This window comes from Anopheles maculipalpis, chromosome X (assembly GCF_943734695.1).
Source record: "Anopheles maculipalpis chromosome X, idAnoMacuDA_375_x, whole genome shotgun sequence".
Taxonomy (NCBI): Eukaryota; Metazoa; Arthropoda; class Insecta; order Diptera; family Culicidae; genus Anopheles; species Anopheles maculipalpis.
The window spans coordinates 5040346-5059496 of record NC_064870.1 but is presented as its reverse complement, the minus strand read 5'-3'; the positions used below and the strand labels follow the sequence as shown (position 1 = coordinate 5059496).

At 45.4% G+C, this 19151-nt stretch overlaps 1 protein-coding gene across 1 annotated transcript; it reads left to right on the top strand.

The window, feature by feature from the left end:
- The first annotated feature begins 6869 nt into the window (after positions 1–6869).
- Positions 6870–18521, top strand: LOC126568707 (neuromedin-K receptor). Its single transcript, XM_050225228.1, has 4 exons — positions 6870–7851; positions 9516–9736; positions 16315–16435; positions 17548–18521. Exons 1-4 carry the CDS (start codon positions 6870–6872, stop codon positions 18519–18521), a joined length of 2298 nt encoding a protein of 765 aa, XP_050081185.1.
- The last annotated feature ends 630 nt before the right edge of the window (positions 18522–19151 follow it).

Here is a 19151-nt window from a genome sequence, read left to right as displayed (position 1 = left end):
GTCAAAAATCCACCCCAGAACCTTGTGCTGAATGTTGTTGCGAAATCTGAAAGAAAAGAATGTTTTGTTCATTCGCTCTAATCTCTCGCAGTGTTTTTTTTTTTTTACGGAGGTACCTCCGTTGTGTATTTATTTATCAGAATTGCTGCTTTTGTTTCCACCCCTCCACTTCCACTCTACGGTTCTAAGTAGTCCTGGTAAAATCTGGCCCAACTGGGAAGGATTGTTGCTTGTTGATACCTTAATTCGGCGAAGATCTGATGGGCATTACATTGCGTGAGTTGATGGAGAGAAAAAATTGGAAAACGCTTCAGAATTGGATCCAATGTACATACAGCAGAAGTGTTTTGTTGGAGTGTTTTTCGCTCAACAAGTTTGTCTCACTTTAACGAACAACCGTGATCCTTCTTTATTGTTTGCAATTTAGGGTTCTACAAAAAATTAAGCAAAAAAAAAATCACTTACATCAACCTCATTTCTTGGAACTGCAAAAGCCTTGGAACCCTGACGATCTAGCTTAATGTCTGGGCCGAGAGGTCTTGTAATTATGCAGTGCATTGATTTCCATATTTAAATAACATCTACTCGGGTAAACTCTGCTAATGTCAAACTATTCAGACACTTGGTCTAGAATGCTCTAATTCCTGGATTACGAGAGTCCTAACGTTTTATCGTGTGTGCCGTGCTAGAACTTGGGTGCTCACTCTCATATCAGATAACCGATAATGGATGCCGGGCGCACTATTCCCGCATCTAGCGCTAGTACCTCCGCACACCGGATATCTAGTGAGCAAAATTTGGAACTGATAATATTAATAAACTTTCACCGGTCATTATTGGTGTCATTATGCTCTCTTATCTTGCAACCCGTGCAACCTGTTTTTCTGGCTGGTTATTACCCCCACTCCTCTCAACAACCGAGCACGAATCCCAAGTTTTGTGTCGCACTCTCCCTTTTCGCACTGATCATCATATGCAACTGCGTTGTCCGGAGGAATCGGTCACTTTTTGCTTCTTTTTTATTCATGGGAGATGGGCCTGTATCGAGAGTCACAGTTTGATGGTGTCGTCACTCTTTCAAGCCATTACAGGAGGGATGGATGATAAATTACCACTAGTGAATAATTAAGCTAATTAACCATTAGCTTAGGTCTCGCGCACTTATTTGGGCGCGCTTTGGGACGCGCTAGATGCCGGCAGCGGATGATTTAATGGACAGTAATCTGTTTCATTATTTTGGTTCGTTTGCCTTGCAACAGCTTGGACGATCTCGGCGCTCTCGAGTGCTCGGGAGGGGTTTTTGTTTTTGGTCTTTACCGCCTGCCTCAATGCCGTTATCAATTATCCAACGAAAAGTGTAGATTTTTGGAAAGGGGTTAAAGTTTGCAACCACAAAAAAAAGGCAAGGTGTTATAGCAACACGTTTGACGCAAAACTTCGTATCATGGAAGCATCAGTAGCTGATGTACAATATATGACCATTTGGTGATGTGTTCGAGAGAGTAAGAGAGATTAATGTCACATTCATTTGCTTGTGTTTCATCGCTTGTTGGATGTTTTAGGTCTGAATGCCACCTGTAACCTGCCGCACAATATTTCTCAGTGACAGCCACAGTTTATGGCAATAATTCCAAAGCTCAAACGACCTTCGCAGAATGCAAGCATCACCAGCATTGACCGATACAGAGTGCCCAGAGTTCCCTAGCAATTCACTGGTTGTGCGTGGATGGGAAGCAACAACAACAAAAATGGCCGTCTGCAGTGGTTTGGTCCGTTGGTAGACGACTCCCAACGCACAAGAAGGCTTTCTATTCATCGCTTCGAATGCTTGGCGAACGTTTTTATTCCACTTCTCGGAAAACTGATACTTCCTGTGCACATTCATAAGCGGGTGCCTGGGTTTTTTGGTTTGGAATCCGTATTGTGCAAGGTGGGGCCCATCCGGTGGGCGTTCTGATCTCGCATCGTCTAAGTGAGTGTCTTCTGTTGCTATTCAGATATGTAAGGCATGTAGCACTGTCGTCTCCTTAACAACTTAATGGTTTTTCGCCGTGTTGTCAGTGGTGCATGTGTATCTTGTTCAATGTGGGTTGTGCGGCCCACGGTTGTCTAACTTGGTGTAAAATACATAAAGTAAAGTATATTTAGGCGCAAAGTTAAATGTAGTGTACATGCATGAGTTCATAAGGTGAGGTCATGGGTTAAACAAGAAAACGTCAAAAAGAGTGAATTTGATATCCTTGGGCTCAGAACATTCTCGAAGTATGCTCTGGACGAATAAGAATGTGAAGTTCTAATCGACACGGGCATTATACGGATAATTATCGCGGAAGCGAAGATGTTAGCAAACTTGTTCTGCAACAGAGGAACATACTGTAGCCAACTCGGCGAAAACACAACAATCTTCCCTCTGGCGTTCCAGGGAGCGGAAAAAACTGTATATTGTTTATTATTGTCAACCTTATTACAATCGTCAACAGCTCCAATGAAAATGAAAACAAAAACTTCGTTGCCAGAGACCTACAAATGGCGCGGAAAGTTTCCACTGATATCGCTTAGTTGCTGCTTCCAGATTGCTCTGTTATTACCATTAACAGAAACGAAAGTGTACAACAATCTGTAGAATTTTAATAATGATTCACTAGGAACCCGTAATGATTATTCGGAAGTTTCAATCTGTATCGGTTGAAGCGTACTGCTAGCCAAAATAAGTAAATGTGCTATAATAATTCTAGCGAGGACAGAACTTCGCCCAAGTCCTTCTTAAACATTCAATGCCTAACTCTGGACGCCTTTTTGAGGAGACAACCAAGAAAAAAAAACGCATCTATTATGTATTCACCGTAGAAAAATTATTCGATTTTATAAATTCAAAAAAAAAACAAAGCCACCGCAATTGAGAGTTCCTGACAGCAACAGCAACTACAAAAAAAACCGCCCCCAATTGTCCACTGTCCACCATTAACTTTATGGCAATTTTCACCATCTACGCGTGTAAACTTAAGATATCCTTATAATTAATTCAGCCCGAGATGAAACTGCCCTGCCAAAGTACGGTCTCCGTTTTCCGGCAATCTGGGTCCTTTGGGAGAGTTCTTGCTGTTGCTGCCAGCGCAATACCGCGCTAGGCATATAGAGAGGGCTGCCAGTATATAAATCAATCCGAGTCTCAAACCGCACCGCACCGGGCGATTAACGTGAGTCCGGGTTCTGTGGTCAAATTTCTTTAAGTAAACTTTTGTATCCACCAGCCACACCTAGGTTGTGTGTGCTTCATTTTTTTTTTTTTTGGTTTCCTTTGCCAATCACCTGCCAAAAAACCGTCCAACAGCGGGGGACAATGCTGTGGAAGGAATTGAAGTTTTGTAACTCGAGACGATGTTTAATGAAAACGACTCCAAAAAAAAAGGGACCTAACCAAGTTAACGTGGTTCATGTATTTATTTGTGCGTTTTTTTATTGCTCTTTTGCGAATAGTTCCTTCAGAAATAGCGACTAGGAAATGGGTTTTGCTCTAAACACAATGTTATGGTCCAATCGGGTGCTCTGGTTCTGCGCCATTTTTTTTTTTTCGTTTCTTCTGGTGTTTTAATAAAGTTGGAGAAGTTGGTTCCCTGTGGATTGCTTTGTTTGACAAACTGTGCCGAATGTCAAAGTCGGCGGTGGGTCCTGTCATACATAGGAGTGTCCGTCGCCGAATACAGCTAAAGTTGAATTTGGTGTTTGATTAGTACGGTTCGGGTGATGTGTTTTCGTGACTCCTGCTTGTTTATACTCGGCATATCTGATACCAGCCTTGATACGGTCGGGACCCAAATCCCGTCTGGACCGCGCTTCCCCGCAGTCTGGACAGACTACCCAAGTACGTAGTATCAGCAAGTCTAGTTAACCAATCAATGCCCGGCGTTACCTAGTAGAAGCCTAGAAGAAACAATATTTTCTCAACACGAACCTTTAAGGATCACTATGCGACTAGCAACTCTCGAGAGCTGTGTAGGCTAGAAAATTAGAAACTTTACCTACCCAGAACACCGTTTGCATATTAATTTGCAAATTTTAAGTCTGCCAGGAGTCTGGAACTGATGTGCTATAAAAATAGGTAGGAAACGGAATACGCAGTGATTGTGCAAGAATTCGCACTGTTGATATGAGCGTGACTCGTAAAAAAAAGGCATCAAAGTATACCAGCGAACACCAGCACGTACAGTGAACTTCGATCAAGTTAAAGTGTTTGACACCGATTACCCTTTTTATTGAAATGATCGAGCTTTATTTGCCTTACATTCGCAGGCGTTGGAAAGTAGCAGCCCATATGGTTTGCTGGGAAAGTTTACGGACTTGCCCGAGTGTGTTGCGTTCTCTCTTTCTCTCTCCTTACTGTGCTGTAATGGCGGGTCGTAAAAGATACGTTACATCGACCCGTAGCCTATTGCGTATGGATTTCTTTACAGCCCGTAGCCCGATAGTTTCTTGTGTCGTAAAATCAGTATATAACCCCAGCGGAAAACTTTCCATCCGCATGAGGATGGTTGCACCCATCCACCCTGGTGCGGTACGATTGCTGAGCCAAAAATAATGTCCGACTAATTATTGGGCCGGTATCCGCACGGTAGACGGCAAAACGGCAAGATGATAAGCATGTCCTGCGATGAAGAGGGTTCACTCACTCACCAAGCAACCAAAAATGGTGCCGGTGGGATTTTCGAAGGAAAACACAACAAGTAAATAGCTTTAGAATAATTGTTTTATGACTGGTATCTTCCGGGCGAACCGCTGTCTGTGTGGGCGTGACATTTAGTCAAGGCAACAACAAAAAAATGGAAACTGATACATGTTTTTATTTTTCCAAGTCTCGAAACACTCAGCAGAGTTGCTGGCTGAAAACTACTTTAGGTTTCTTATTTAGCTGCAAGCATCAGGAAAACCTCACCGGATGGACACTACTAGAGCATTAAAGAGTGTATCTAGGCTATTTAAAACTAGCGAAACCATGATATCATACCATCCGTAGACGTTGACGATGACTATGCGTGTCTGGGCCAATTTTTGGTGAGCAATGGCGTGGGTACTTTTGCCCTTTAGAAGACGCCATTTGTTGGAAATAAAGAGTAAGGATGAATAATAGCGAGCGAATGCGAACGGTCGTACTCGTGCCAAACAATACAATAATTGTCTAATTCTCCCGGGATCGATGTGTATCTGCTGCAATGGCGAAAACCATGCCAGCTCGTTGGATCTCGATGCCAAAAAGAGTGTCCAATAACCACTACGCCACAATTGAACATTTATAAGTAACGAGGAGAAATGAACGGTGCATGACAGTCGTATGCGCCCGAAGAAAGGCAAAAAGTTGTCAAGATTTCTCCGAAGAACAATCCATTTTGAATACCCCATGGATGCAAAGCGTACGCGAATATCATCGGGAACCAGCTGGTTGCAAATATATTACCGGTTATTTGAATTGGACGTTGCGTGGCGCTGCTTCCGACCGCGGTCGGTCGGGACGTCTCGTGACTTTTAAATTGTCTGCAGTAGAATGTGAACCGGTGATCCGGTTTCGATTCGTACAAGCTTTCGTCATATTATTAAGAGCAGATGACATTTATATCTACCGACACTTTACTTTAATGTCAGCTCATATAAAGAAAAAATTGCATCATTTCTTTCGATTTTACATTCCAACCGAAAAAAAAAGAGAAAAGATGTACACCACCCTGTATAGGCTCGTGCAAGGCAAAAGCTCCTTTGCCCGTCATGGTCCGGGCAAGCGGAGTTTGCAGGACCTGCAGCAATCCATTTTTCAGCACATCACCACAAGCATCGGTACCGTCGAGCAGTGCCATCGTCAGCCGGCGTGGGCTCATACACAGTGTCTTATGTCGTATGTGTCGGGGAAATGATGTGCCTTCATGGCACATCTGTGATATTCCAGTCCATCAACCTTCGGGTCGTTTTACCTTTAGCGAAAAAGGATACACAATGTCAGTTTTATCACCATCCGTCATCACCATTATCGTTGCGACCGTCGCTGCCGTCGTTCGGTGGATTAGGAAGCCCGAACCCCAGAGCGTTGCGCCCTGGTGCTGGTGCGATAAGCGGGGAGCCGATCGGTTCGGCACCTATGTGCTGCCAAAGTGTTTGGAAGCCATAATATCAACTGGAGGGTAGGGTGGGACAAAAGCGAAACTGCGACAGCTAAAAGCATGGCAGAATATCCGTTTCGAAACACTCGGACACTTTTTATTTTATTTTTCGCGCCCTAGCGCGTTCTGTTCTGTTCACTAATGGACAGCAAAAATCACACCAATTTCTTTAAGCACTTTATTGGGATAGTTTAAAGCAAGCATGTGGAGCCGGCCCAATGGTGTAGGTGACATCGGCGCCAGTCTTCAAACGGCAGGACCGGGGTTCAAATCCCATCCTATAACCATCCATCTGTAGTGAGGACTAAATATCCTACTACGTGGTATCGGCAAGGCGGTGGCCGGAGTAACCTTATTATAAGAAGGTCGTTAAGTTAAGAAGAAGAAGAACGTTTCCTGGCTGCTCGCTACCCCTACCTCATTCAATTTTTCGTTTCTTTCTCCCAAAAAGGTATTTTGGCGTTCGGAAGCATACTGCAGACAAGGACATAGTGCGTCCAAATATCAGTACATCATGGGTCTTGGTAACTTACCAGCTGCTTGCGTGTATATCCCATCCCTAGATGATGCCTAGCGGTGCGCCAAGGTCAAGCAAGAGAAAAATAAAACCAACGTCAACTACTTCACTCCAGTGCTACGGAAGAACTGTACTGAAGTAGCCGCGTACCCGGACCGGCATAACAAAGCCAGAAAGAAATAATTCTCCCCAGCACAATAAACGCCACCATGTGGCCAGGTTCGGGTGCGGAAGCAAGTGGCATACGAACGGAGCGCGATGCACAGCTACTACTGTCAACGGTAACGTCGTTGATTGCCAATCCACGCACACATCTAACCGGGCGCTATGAAACGCACCAAACCGTCAGCGACCTGATACTCCCGGGCAGTGTCAGCACCACGTTCCTAAACATGTCCCACGAGCTGGTGCAGGTGCTGACGGCCGAAAACGATAGCGCCCTGCCGGTGGACGCGGCCGAAAACTTGACCGAGCTGTACGGACCGAAGCGTGACCCACTGTACGTGGTGATACCGATCACGGTCATCTATCTGCTGATCTTTCTCACCGGTGTCGTCGGCAACATTAGCACGTGCATCGTGATCGCCCGCAATCGGTCGATGCACACCGCCACCAACTACTATCTGTTCAGCCTGGCCGTGTCCGACTTTCTGCTGCTCGTGTCCGGTGTGCCGCAGGAGATCTACTTCATCTGGAGCAAGTATCCGTACGTGTTTGGCGAAACGTTTTGCGTGCTGCGGGGCATCGCGGCGGAAACGTCCGCGAACGCAACGGTCCTCACGATCACCGCGTTCACCGTCGAACGGTACGTCGCGATCTGCCATCCGTTTCTGTCGCACACGATGTCCAAGCTGAGCCGGGCGATACGCTTCATCTTTGTCATCTGGCTGATCGCGATCGTGTCGGCGGTACCGCAGGCGCTACAGTTCGGGGTCACCAATCAGGGCGGTATCGATCAGTGCGTGGTGAAGCGCATCATCATTCAGCACTCGTTCGAGCTGTCGACGTTTTTGTTCTTCTTCGCGCCGATGACGCTCATCACCGTGCTGTACGCGCTGATCGGGCTGAAGCTGCGATCGTCCACGCTGATGCAGCGCGACGGTACACTACAGCGGCGCAACAATGTTGTGCCGAACTCGCGCCAGTCGTCCGCCAACAGTCAGGGTACGAGGCGCGTCCTCAAAATGCTCGGTAAGCTATCAACTAGCGATAACTTTCAAACAGCTGCTGGCGTAGGAGCGCTGGTCTTCCTTCCTGTGTGAGCCTTTTTAATATCCCAGTGCGAAGATATTCTCAACTTTGTACTACGTTTTTTCGCATGCTTTATCGCAAAGTCTGCCCAAAATATGCCGGATTGCATCAGTTGTATCCAGTGAGCGGTATTTACTTTCAAACCCAATTAGTCTACCATAACCCACATCAGTACACAGTGCTAATATACAATCTACCGGAAGAAACCCATTCCAAGGTGAGGTTTACGGGTTTAGGTTAGCTGTCTTGGGCTGCAAAAGTTAGCTTTTGGAAAAAGGGATAGCTAAGGGATACGCCAAAGTCACCAAGATGGTGAAAGTCAGCGCTAGATTCAATCTTTGCGCTGTAACGCAAATATTGTGCTTTACAATGTGAGACCTATGTAAACAGTTGTAGCGCCGATACTGAAGCATGTTTTAGAGCCCTCGTGTGCGGGTGCGATAAGTTTGCTGCTCAGTAAAATTGTTGCTAAATCTACGCACATCTTAAAAATGTCGATCAGGCCGAAGGGGAAAGTACTTATAATTCCTATAATTTAATTGTCGTTTCGTACTGCTAGGAAAGCCAAATAGCTTACATAGGTATATAATACTTCATTTTATTGGAAAGAACTACAGCGACGTCTTAGAGTTTAGTGCTTTAGATTTGGAGCTACCAAGCGTCACATCTTCATGCCAACAGAACAAAAAAAAAACACCCAGCGTTATCTGGTTAGGAAAAGCACCCATTCCAGGTGTTTGTACTGTCACCTCCGGGATAATCCGGATGATTCTTAAACAAGCGTGAGCTTCACATTCTCAAATCACACCGCCATTACGCATTAAGCAAACAGCCGGTTATGAATGTTGCTCGCTGATTTCTTGAGGCTGATAAATTTGCGGCATAAAATTTCCGCTTCCCCTAAATAAAACTTCCTCTTGAAGGTGGGCGAAAATATGGTGCCGAAAGGAAATGGAAATGTCATAAAAAATATACACGAGAAGTCCAGATTCCGCGTGGAAAGTGTAACAAGAGAGAGTGTATGTGCGAGAATGTGGTCTAGAATACGTAGAAATCTGCTCGTAAATAGCTGGTCGTTTAATCCGACAGTGCGAGCTGGTTTTTCGCGGAGTCTCCGTGAGCCTCCGACCGAACGCGTGACAGCAAGCTTGCGTGACAAGCCGTATTTGCGTCGGTTACGTGTGAACTAAGTACCAGGTTACCGGTGACATTAAACAAGAGTGTGGCGAGCAACTGCAACCAGAGCAGGCAGGCAGCTGTACTGGTTTAAAGTCGGGGTTTTTTTTTTCTCCAAATATTGATACACCGAAACGAGTCACCGCAGGAAGTCGCTATTGATGTTCACCTTTGTGATCTACAACTTTACCCAAAACACGGCGAGCTCGCTCGCCAACAAGGAAGTTTCAAACTCTTATTATCCTGCCGCACCGCACAAACAACTCAAAACAATATAGACATGCTCTCTGACAAAACAAAAAAAAAAGCCGAGATGTCTAGCAATGATGCCTTTCACGGTTTTGCACGGTAAACATTGGGCTGGGGCTGAGGATTTTAATGCCACGTATTTTGTTTTTCTTTCCACGCGCTTGCTTGCCTCACTCCAGTGGCAGTTGTTGTTGCGTTCTTCCTCTGCTGGGCACCGTTCCACGCGCAGCGGCTCGTTTACATCTACGGCGTCGACAAGGACCATCAGCCATCGGATCCAGTCATTCTGAAGCTGTTCGTCGTCACCACTTACATCTCCGGCATACTCTACTATCTGTCGACGTGCATCAATCCGCTGCTGTACAACATAATGAGCAACAAATTCCGGCAAGCGTTCAAGGTAGGAATATGACACACACAGACATTCCACATCATGCTCATGTTTTTGGCGCCACACTGACTATTCTAACGCTGTTTTAGAATAGAGGCGATTGTTGTTTACTAAATGGGTGGATGGTTTACACTAACATCTTAAATGACCAGTAGCATAACATTCGCTTGTCACATGTAGAGGCATGTACTGCATTGCTTCATTTGCTTCCCATAATCGTCAAGTCTAGTCGCAAATGCTTGTAACTGTTGCATCTCGTTGTAGAATTAAACTTCCTTTCATTAAAACTATTCATTTATATACAAATTCTTCTAAAGGATGAAACCCAAATTTCTGAAGGGTTCCTAAGTATAGCGAGCGGTCTACGTTTCTAGACATCCAAGACAAGAATCTGCTCCAGAATCCTAACCAGAGTTCTGAGACTTAAGTCTCCAAGCGTCTGAATTGCATCCATGTCAAGTCCATCAACATCCGCATTGGAACGAAATCCAATCAGAAATCAATTCCGTAATCTAGGAATCAAACCTCTCTCTTTCTTTTTTGATTTAACGACCTGTTAGGTTCGGCTGGTTAAAAAATTGGAAGCTATTCTTAGTAGCGTGATAGAATGACTTACTTCCTAGTGTGGCACTCATTATCATCAGGCTCTCTCTCTCTCTCTCTCTCTCTCTTTCTCTCTCTCTCTCTCTCTCTGGGGTGAGATTCGATCCGCAATCTGCTCCAGGAGAGTCTCGAGATCGAGAAAAATAGATAAGGTTCGAAGAATGGCGCTCTTCCATAGTGGAACCGGTCATAATTCGTCTGTGGATCCTTGCCGCCTCGTTCTAACTGAATTGCCTGTTAGAAACCTAATTTAACCCCTCAACCCAGCCACCACCGCACACTCGTTACGACTCCATCTTTTTACTGGGTGGGCCTGAGAGGCAAATATTTTGAAATTCACTGGAATTTACTCAGCATCCAACTTGCGAGAACCAGCGCAGAAGTTCACTGGAACATAATATTTGGAGGGTTGAATGATGAAGCGGCGTTTTTTTTTTCGCGGCTGTACTGGCTCACCAATCGCATAGGAATGGCTTCACAGCGTACAAATAATTAAATTTGGACGAATTCAAAGAAAATTCGGTCTCTATTGACGAGCCTACCTTAAATTTGATAATCGATTCAGCGAGGTGATTAGATATCAATTTCGCTCTCACCAGCCCTTAAAACCGAACCGAAATTCGAATATCCGACCAATCACCACGATGGTTTGGTGTGTGTGTTCGTATCAAGGTAGATGATTTTGAAATGTCGCTTTTGCACCTTGAACGCCGTAACGTGCGTAATGACCATGCGAAACAAAACTTCAACCACGCACCGTTCGGCTACTGCACGCCAAACAAACAAAACCTGTGCGGTAACGATTATGAAGAGGACATTCTGTTGCGAGAAACGAGTAAGACTCGCCCATTTCATGCACCACTTTTAGCTCGCGCTTTTATTTCATCAACCGTCATCAAAACAGGCTGACACAGTAGCGAGAGTAAGAACCGGTGGAACAGCCGCGAGGCCTCTGCCGGTCCGCTTTGCAGGCGCAGGGACATCCGTAGCGTTGGGTGGTGGAGCAGCAGCAGCATTGGCGAAAGATTTATGTCGCACTGGGCAGCAGCTCTGCGGTGAGGTGTCCACCGTGCGGCAGGAAACGTGGCCAGCCGGGGCCTGATGTATGCAGATCAGAGGTTAGGAAACGATTTAGCCCGTGGGGGTTTTTTTGCGATCGGGTAAGATTCACCCAGTCCCCCGTGTACCAAGGGAGTCGTTTGCTGTGAGCAAAATTTAGCTCCGGTGTTCACTCATTCACTGGCAGAAGTTTATTATGAGAGCACCACCAACCCACTGCCTGGTTCGGTGCGTTCCTGCCTAGACGGTTGGTTTTATTTATTTCCCCTGCTTTTTGCTCTTCGGACCTGCCTGAATTTGATGGTGCACAAAGCGAGGATAGGAATTCTTCTCCGCAATCTGATTTATATCATGTGCTTTTTCTTTTGATTCTGTACTTCGCGTTGGGATGGAGGTGTTGAGAACGATAGCTACAAAACCCCGGCGTCAATGAATATATTTAATTATCTATCTAGAGCCGCTATCGCTAGTGCCGTCCGACCTGTCTCTGATACCGTAAAGGCTAAAATACGGCACTTAACGGAATGAAAGTGAAATGTTATCACACCAGAAATGGCTATTTCTTCATTTGCACTGCATAGACTGTTGGGCATCAGCAACGCGTCCTGGGAGAATAGCAATGAAGTTTAAACACTGGTAAAATCATTGTCGATTAAATGCGATTAACGTTTGCGAATCTCAGAAAATGCGTTTCGAATGTAACGCTCGATTGTTTACGGCTACAAAAATTACAGTCCTTGACGCTTGTTTTTTCCTTTTAATTATAGCAATTCTGTGTTATTGCTATAATTCGATCTCGGTGTTAGTAGAGCGCATTCCCTATTCATTATAGCTCCATGTTCATCTAGAGTTCATTCATTTTCAATCTAAGTAAGTAAGTTTCTAACCTTAATTATCCGGTTGGTACTTCAACTCCTTACAACAACCGATAACGATTTGCAATTTAATTTTCAAAACAAATAAATCTCATTTTCAACTCACCTAGTACATCAGTAGCATCTGACATTCATTCGTATTTACTCAAATCACAGTTTGCTACACTTGATAAAAAGGAAACTCTGGGAACGAGCTGTCGGCAGACAAGAGGAAAAAATAAATCTCCACACAGAGGCACACATTCAGGTCGGCTGGAAAAAAAAGCCATACAAAACGACTTTGCTTGATACGGCCCGAAGATCACATGCTTGCGAGAGAGAGAGAGAGAGAGAGAGAGAGAGAGAGAAAGAGAGAGAAGAAAAAAACATTACACCATTTTCCCCTCGCGACTGCAGACCTGAAAGGTACGTGACGTGTGCAAATCGCTGATTGAAAAGTTAAATAGAAATGCCGTCCAAACGTTAGCGAAGCCTCCTAGCCCGGGAAGGTGCACTCCCCGGCGTTCCGGTCGCTGGGTTGTTACCGTGTGTTGTGCGCCGGTGAAGCCAAGTTCAAACGGTTGGGAAGATTTCGGAGAATCAATAAAGGATTTTATTTTTTCCTGTTATTAACATACAGCGATTGTGCTTTGTGTGGAGCTTTTCCGGATCGTTTAGCAAAACATTTTCTGCCATGATACCAGAGGGCGCCTGTGGAATCGAAATGCTCGATTTAGCTAAACGGAGCAGCACGCCGGAGGGGGGATGCGAATGCTGAGGAACGTCAAGCGCAATAACGCTGTACTAGTGACGATGAACTAGAGCTGCACAGAAATAGCTTGCCGAAATTTAAATTCTTTATTAGTATGATGTATTTTGTGAAGAATTTTGACAGCTTCATTTTTTGGAATCTTGTCAAAAAGCCAGAGAAGGCTTGCCGAACTGCTAGATCATGACGGTCATTGTATGGCTTCCTCTTCTTCTTGGCCTGTTTAGGGTTGAGCGCGTCAAGATGGCAAGGCCAGGTCGCCAATCCATTACCAGGAAGCTCGGTCTAGGGATGCAGTCCTCCATCCAGGGTTGCATCCAATCTCGGACAGGTTTGATTCCATCTGATCTGCTAACGAGCTCTCTGTGCTCGGCTAGCTCATGGTTCCATCTCCTTTTCCAAACACCTTGTTCACACACACCGTCAGATAGTCCTTAGTAACCGGCTTTCGAAAAAAGCGAGTACATTGGCGTCCTCTGTCAGCGTAATCCAGGATTTGTAGCCGTAGAGGACTAGCGGACGTATCAAGCTGCAGTACATTTCGTGTTTTATTGGAGTCTTCTGGATCGCAGGAATTTGTGAACAATCTCGGTAGCAGAACTCCTCTACCCCCTCGAAATCGTCGCCTCAGACACTCTGTTTACGAGTCAGGCTCTATAACAGTCAGAGTCTTCCAGAGCGTTCTTAGATTTGCTGATACCACGCAGTTAGGTAGTCAGTCCTCACTACTAGGGAACGATCTGGATGAGGTTTGAATTCCGGTACTGTCGTGTGAATATCTTCGCCGATGTCCCCGATACCATCAAACCCAATGAGGTTGAAGTTTTTTTTCCGATTCTAAGATACTTAAAGAGTGCAACAAAACAGCGAAATCCGCTAGGAATAATTATTCGAGCGTGTAAACAATATTAGGACCTAAATAAAAAAAGAACCTTATGAAGGCTATGAAAATCTCGCTCTATTCTTCCAAAACCTCTAGTCTAGTCCTCAGTTTGAAAAAAAAAAACACTCCCGTAAGCGTATTTCCCATTATCAATTATCTTCCGTTTTTATGGCTTCCTCGAAAGTGCACCTCTTAAAGCGACCGAAAATGAGTTAACAAAGTTAAACTTTTCCGTACGCCCAAAACCCGTCTACGAAGATCAACGGGACATCTTCCATGCTAAAGCACTAGCCGTACCGTGTGCTGACTTTGTCAACAAAAAAAAACAACAACACGCAAACGCTAATTAGGGCCCAACCTCGCCAAGAAGAGGTGTAAAGTTTTCGGGGCAATGGTTTCCTCGCAGGTGCTTACGGGTTACACAGGACAGTAATCGAAAAGTTGTTGTTTCTTTGTTTTTTTATTTCCCAAAAAACAAAGCAACAGAAGAAAAACGGTTCGAGTTCGAAGACGGAAACTCCTGCCCAATATGCTGGTCCACAGGCGAGAACAAAGAACATTATGGCAAAGTTTTGTCTATACCGGGTGCGCCCGCTGGCGTCAAATCTAGCGTGAAGTGGCGGCTGATGATAAGTACCGACGGGAGGATCCGTACGGACGGCCTTCACCTTCTTTTGACGGGCTGTGTCGGAATACTTTAAGTCCCGGCGAAGCTTAACTGTAAAGCACACGCATTCAACTTGCGGGCGGATTATGTTTATGGATGTGCACACGTACAATGGTGACCGTGGTTGGTGCGTGACCCCAAACACATGCATGTCGGCAGCTCGTTGGGCGAACGGTGGTGGTTGGCAAGCTACATCATATGTTCGATAAGGTGGCACGCAGCAGAAATGTTGGACAGTTTTCTAGCTGGGAGAGAAGATTTATTCGACCATTCCATTAATAGAATCAAAGCTTAGAATTAGAGATGAGTTGAATAGGGAAAAACACTATTTATTAGAGCAGCCTCTTATGCATTCGGCGTCATTCGGTGATTTTTGGTTTCTTTTTCCGAGCAGATTAATGAGCAGAGGTTCCTTATTCCGTCCCGAACACTCTCCTAAACGATAGGAACGGTGAATAGATCGACTGTGGTTAGTTTATTAGGTAGGATTAGGACTAGAAAGATTGGTCAATGATGATGAGTGAGAGAGAACAGTTTCGCAACTTGAATGGCTTTTGGCGATTCAAATCAAATCTTCAACAAAAAAAAAATGCAATTTACAGCAGTTGCAATAAATATCAGTACGCGCCAAAAAAAATCAGTTTTTTTATGTCTTCAGTATTTAATAGGCTAGGTTTTCAAAATATTGCTGTTTTTTTTTCGAAACATATTATTAATTCTTATTTAGATATTGAATTATTCCTACGTCAACGACGGTTTCTTCGTTAGCGTTGTTGATTTGAACGTTTTCTTTTTTCAATGTAGTGCCCGTAGCTCACAGGAGACTGTCTGGCTTGACATTTTCCAGCACCAGGTTTCTCGATCGGATCGGATCGACAATGACAATGAGGCCACAATACTGTCGAACAAATCCACAACAGTATTCGAAGAATTAAGTATCTTGCTAAAAGGTTAGAAATGTGTGTGCGGCGTGTATTTTCCGAAGAACTGTAGCTGTTTCATTCTCAAACACTCAATCGGATATCCAGAGACCTTTAAGCGAACAATTGCACGACATTGAGAACGATTTTCTCACCCCCGGGGGCTAGGCAATCATCGTTCGTTTGAAAAACCTTTTAACCAAACAAAAAAAATTAAGAAATATGATAGAAAATCGATTGCCAAAAGGGTCGAAATGGACAAAAGAGATCAGACTGTCAGATTTACGCAATTCAAGCGGAAAACCGAACAGTAGCATTTTTTGGGAATTGGAAACGATTAATTTAGAGACAAGGACAAGGCTAAGTCGGCAAGTCCAGTAAGCCATTCGATGGCTGGCAGGTCGACCTGGTAGGTCGTTAAGCCAAGAAAAAGAAGATGTCGTACCTCAATGCATGAAAATCACCCTTCCCGCGTTGGAAACTCATGCTCCGCAAAGAAAATAGCTTTAAATGGTAAAGGAGAAATAAAATGTATGTGTTTACTGTTTGTGATTTACCTTTTAATGTTCATTGTGTGGGTTTTCGTCATCATTATTTGCTTATGAAATGACCATCGCCAACCATATTAATTTTTACGCTTATACTTGTTTGCGCTAGTGTAGCATTTCGCTTCTTTTACCATTGCTATTTCCTTCTGTTGGCATCTCTCGCTCGCATCGTGCTGCTTTCCGTTACACCCCTTTTCGCGGCACCGTACTTTGTCAGAGCTTGGTCTCCCGTCTGGTCTCATCTGGTTATTTAAGATGATTCATTTACAGTCCATTTTATTTAGGAGACGCTGGCCAACTGCTGTCAAATTGCGCGTCAATCAAATAGTGCGGAGCGATCATACCGAATACTGCCCCGACGGGAACGACGTTCTGCTGCAAACAAGGAATCTTCCGATATCTCAGGTAAGCTGTACCTTGCGTAAGCATACCACCGCACCATTACCCTTTACCTTGCGGCAATTTTCCCTCGGCCCAAAAAAAAAAGGAAAAAGCCACCTTCGTTCTTTGCCGTACCGATGCATTGCGGGCAGGCCGTTGCTTTTACGATTGCCTGCTGTTTGAGCGTCAGAGAAAAAGTCTGTAGATCAATCACCGTGATAATTCGGTATCCCGCCAAACGACTGTAACACACAGCAGTGATTTTGATGTTGGAGCGCTGCAGGATTTACGCCGGCCAGACTTTTGCAGGTGACACAGTCAACGTACTGCCACCTTTGCTTATCAGGACCGATCCATGTGTTTCGCTTCATTGAACGCAATTCAATTTTCCGTATTTTCCCACAGTGACATTCACCGTCGGGGAAATTTTTGTGTGGTGAGGAACTTCGTTACCACTGCTCAACCTTCGACGGTGGTTAGAAATAGGCCTAAATTGTATAAATTGTTTCTTGCTTGATTGTTGCACACGATTGAGGCAATTGAATTAACTTCCCAATTAATAAGTATTGCCAAGAATTCATCCATCCAGGAGTCTATGTTATCAGATTTATAACTGAATTTCAAGGAAGCGACAGCTGAAGTCTGATGACTCAAAGGCTCTACAAACTGAACCATCCAATCAGCAAACTATAGTTCTCGGAGTTGTTTAGCAGTTGTCGGCCGCATGGAAGTTATTTGCTACTTGTGTTTTCCCTTCAATTAGTCAGAGTAATTGAACTTCCAATGCCGGGGATGATGTCCGAAGGTCATGCCAATAATAAACAAATTAAGAAAACAATGTGCAGGAATTGTTTATCCTCTGCCTGTAAGCTATCTCAACGTTGCCATGGAAGTTGTCGGGAACCTTAACAATGAGTCTCTAGAATAACAAAAACAAAAATCATTCTATTCAATATCTTGAAGTTCATGAAGGTAATTATAGTTTGAGCTTCAGCTATCGAACCACCACATATAATAGATCAAACTTCATTCAACAGGTTGGCTGCGTGTAATTTGCTTGTGCTTTTAAAGTACATCGAGCTGATTGAGGTTTTTGTTTGGCCCTTTTTTTTCTCCCCGTCCCGCTTCATTTTCAGGCAATTCCATTAAGGACGAAAGCCTGTACTCGTCCTCTACTCAGAAACAATCCTTCGACTCCATAACGCTATCCCGCGGACAGTCACTTAGGCGCACGTCGTCGACCACGGCGCTTGGTGTGCAGGAAAGCGTCCTCTCCTCGCCGATCGCCTACACCGCCCTCTACCATAACCACCCTCACCAACACCACCACCACCACCACCACAACCACCACCACCAGCATCATGCGCACAGTTACGGCCATTACGCACACCCGTACAGTCCACCGTCGTACGGGGAAAAATTGTCGGCCACAGCGAACGTGCTAGTGGCAAGCAAACCGGGCCGTCCCGAGCTCGACCTATACACACAGGAGCGAGAGCTGCAGCTAAACATCTTCGCCTCGTCGGTGGACACGGGCACGGCAGCTGGTGGCGGTGGTGCGAACAAAGCCACCGACCATCTTGGCGACCGAACGCTCAAGCGCATCAGCATCCAGATCAATCAGATCAGCGTGCGGGGTAGTCTTGGGGCGCGTGGAACCGAACCGCTCGGGATGGATATGGTGGCGAAAGGGGATCGGCTGCCGGAGCGTAGTGACACGCTGCGGCTGCTGTGCAAGCAACCGCGCGGTCAGGACGGCCGGATAGAGATCTTCGTGCGGAACAGGCAACGGCAGCAGCAGCGAAGCCGGCTGCGGCTGTGGCGCTTCTTTCAGCACGTTCGTCCACTGAAGCACCCGGCCGGCGCTAGTATCGGGCGGCAGAAGCTGATGACATCGGCGGCCGCCGGTGCAGTCGTGCACTTCTACGAGGATCGCTCGCCAGACGGTGCATCGCTAGCGGAGGACCGTTTGCTCGCCAACAAACACCACCCGTGCGGCATCGCCGACGGGGACGGTGAGGATGGACATGGTGAAAATCATTCCGCACTGGACGACGATCTCGAGGCGTACATGAGGGAGATAAAGCTGCGCGAAACCATCAATCGCTAGGGTGCGATGCCGCACGCGGACCGACAGGTCCTCGTCGATTCCAGTCGACGCACGGCGCAGTGGGTGGGAAGGAACTGGTTTTCTAGTTGCCTGTCGGTAGCTGCATCCTCAATTTACATTTGATTAGCCAGCCACGGCCACGAGCCGGCCGCTCGGAAGGTTTTGCTCTCGCCGAGTCTAGCGGCGATTGATGCACAACTTCATAACCACAATCTTCAACGTCGGAACTGACACTTGAGATGTAAAGCAAAAAAATCAAAAAATTGGAAAGCAGCAACAACAACAAGGAATGAGGGGACCTCGTACCCACCGATTCGTGTAATCTGACGGCAAAACTCCATTGTGAAGCGTTTCATGATTTAATGGCATGATAGCAAGCATGTCTTAGCGATCCAAAAAAAAAAAAACAAAAGCCCTTCCTTAGGTTAGTAGGATTAATACTTACTTTAGCAAAAGCGTGGATCACATCACCCAGACTCACCCTCAGAGATCACAGGTTCGGTGTGGTCATAAGTCAGACAAGCCTATTTTATAGCGTATGATTGCTTTTAAAAGAACCGGCGAGAAAAGAAAAACGAGACAATGTTGTGAAACGACGAGAAGGACACAAGCACACAGCTTTCTCCTACA

Excerpts from the sequence above, each read along its gene's own strand:
- LOC126568707 (XM_050225228.1), top strand. The coding sequence starts at position 6,870 with ATGTGGCCAGGTTCGGGTGCGGAAGCAAGTGGCATACGAACGGAGCGC. Across the intron at positions 7,852-9,515 it reads GCGCGTCCTCAAAATGCTCG|TGGCAGTTGTTGTTGCGTTC; the intron begins GTAAGCTATCAA and ends GCCTCACTCCAG. Across the intron at positions 9,737-16,314 it reads AATTCCGGCAAGCGTTCAAG|GAGACGCTGGCCAACTGCTG; the intron begins GTAGGAATATGA and ends CATTTTATTTAG.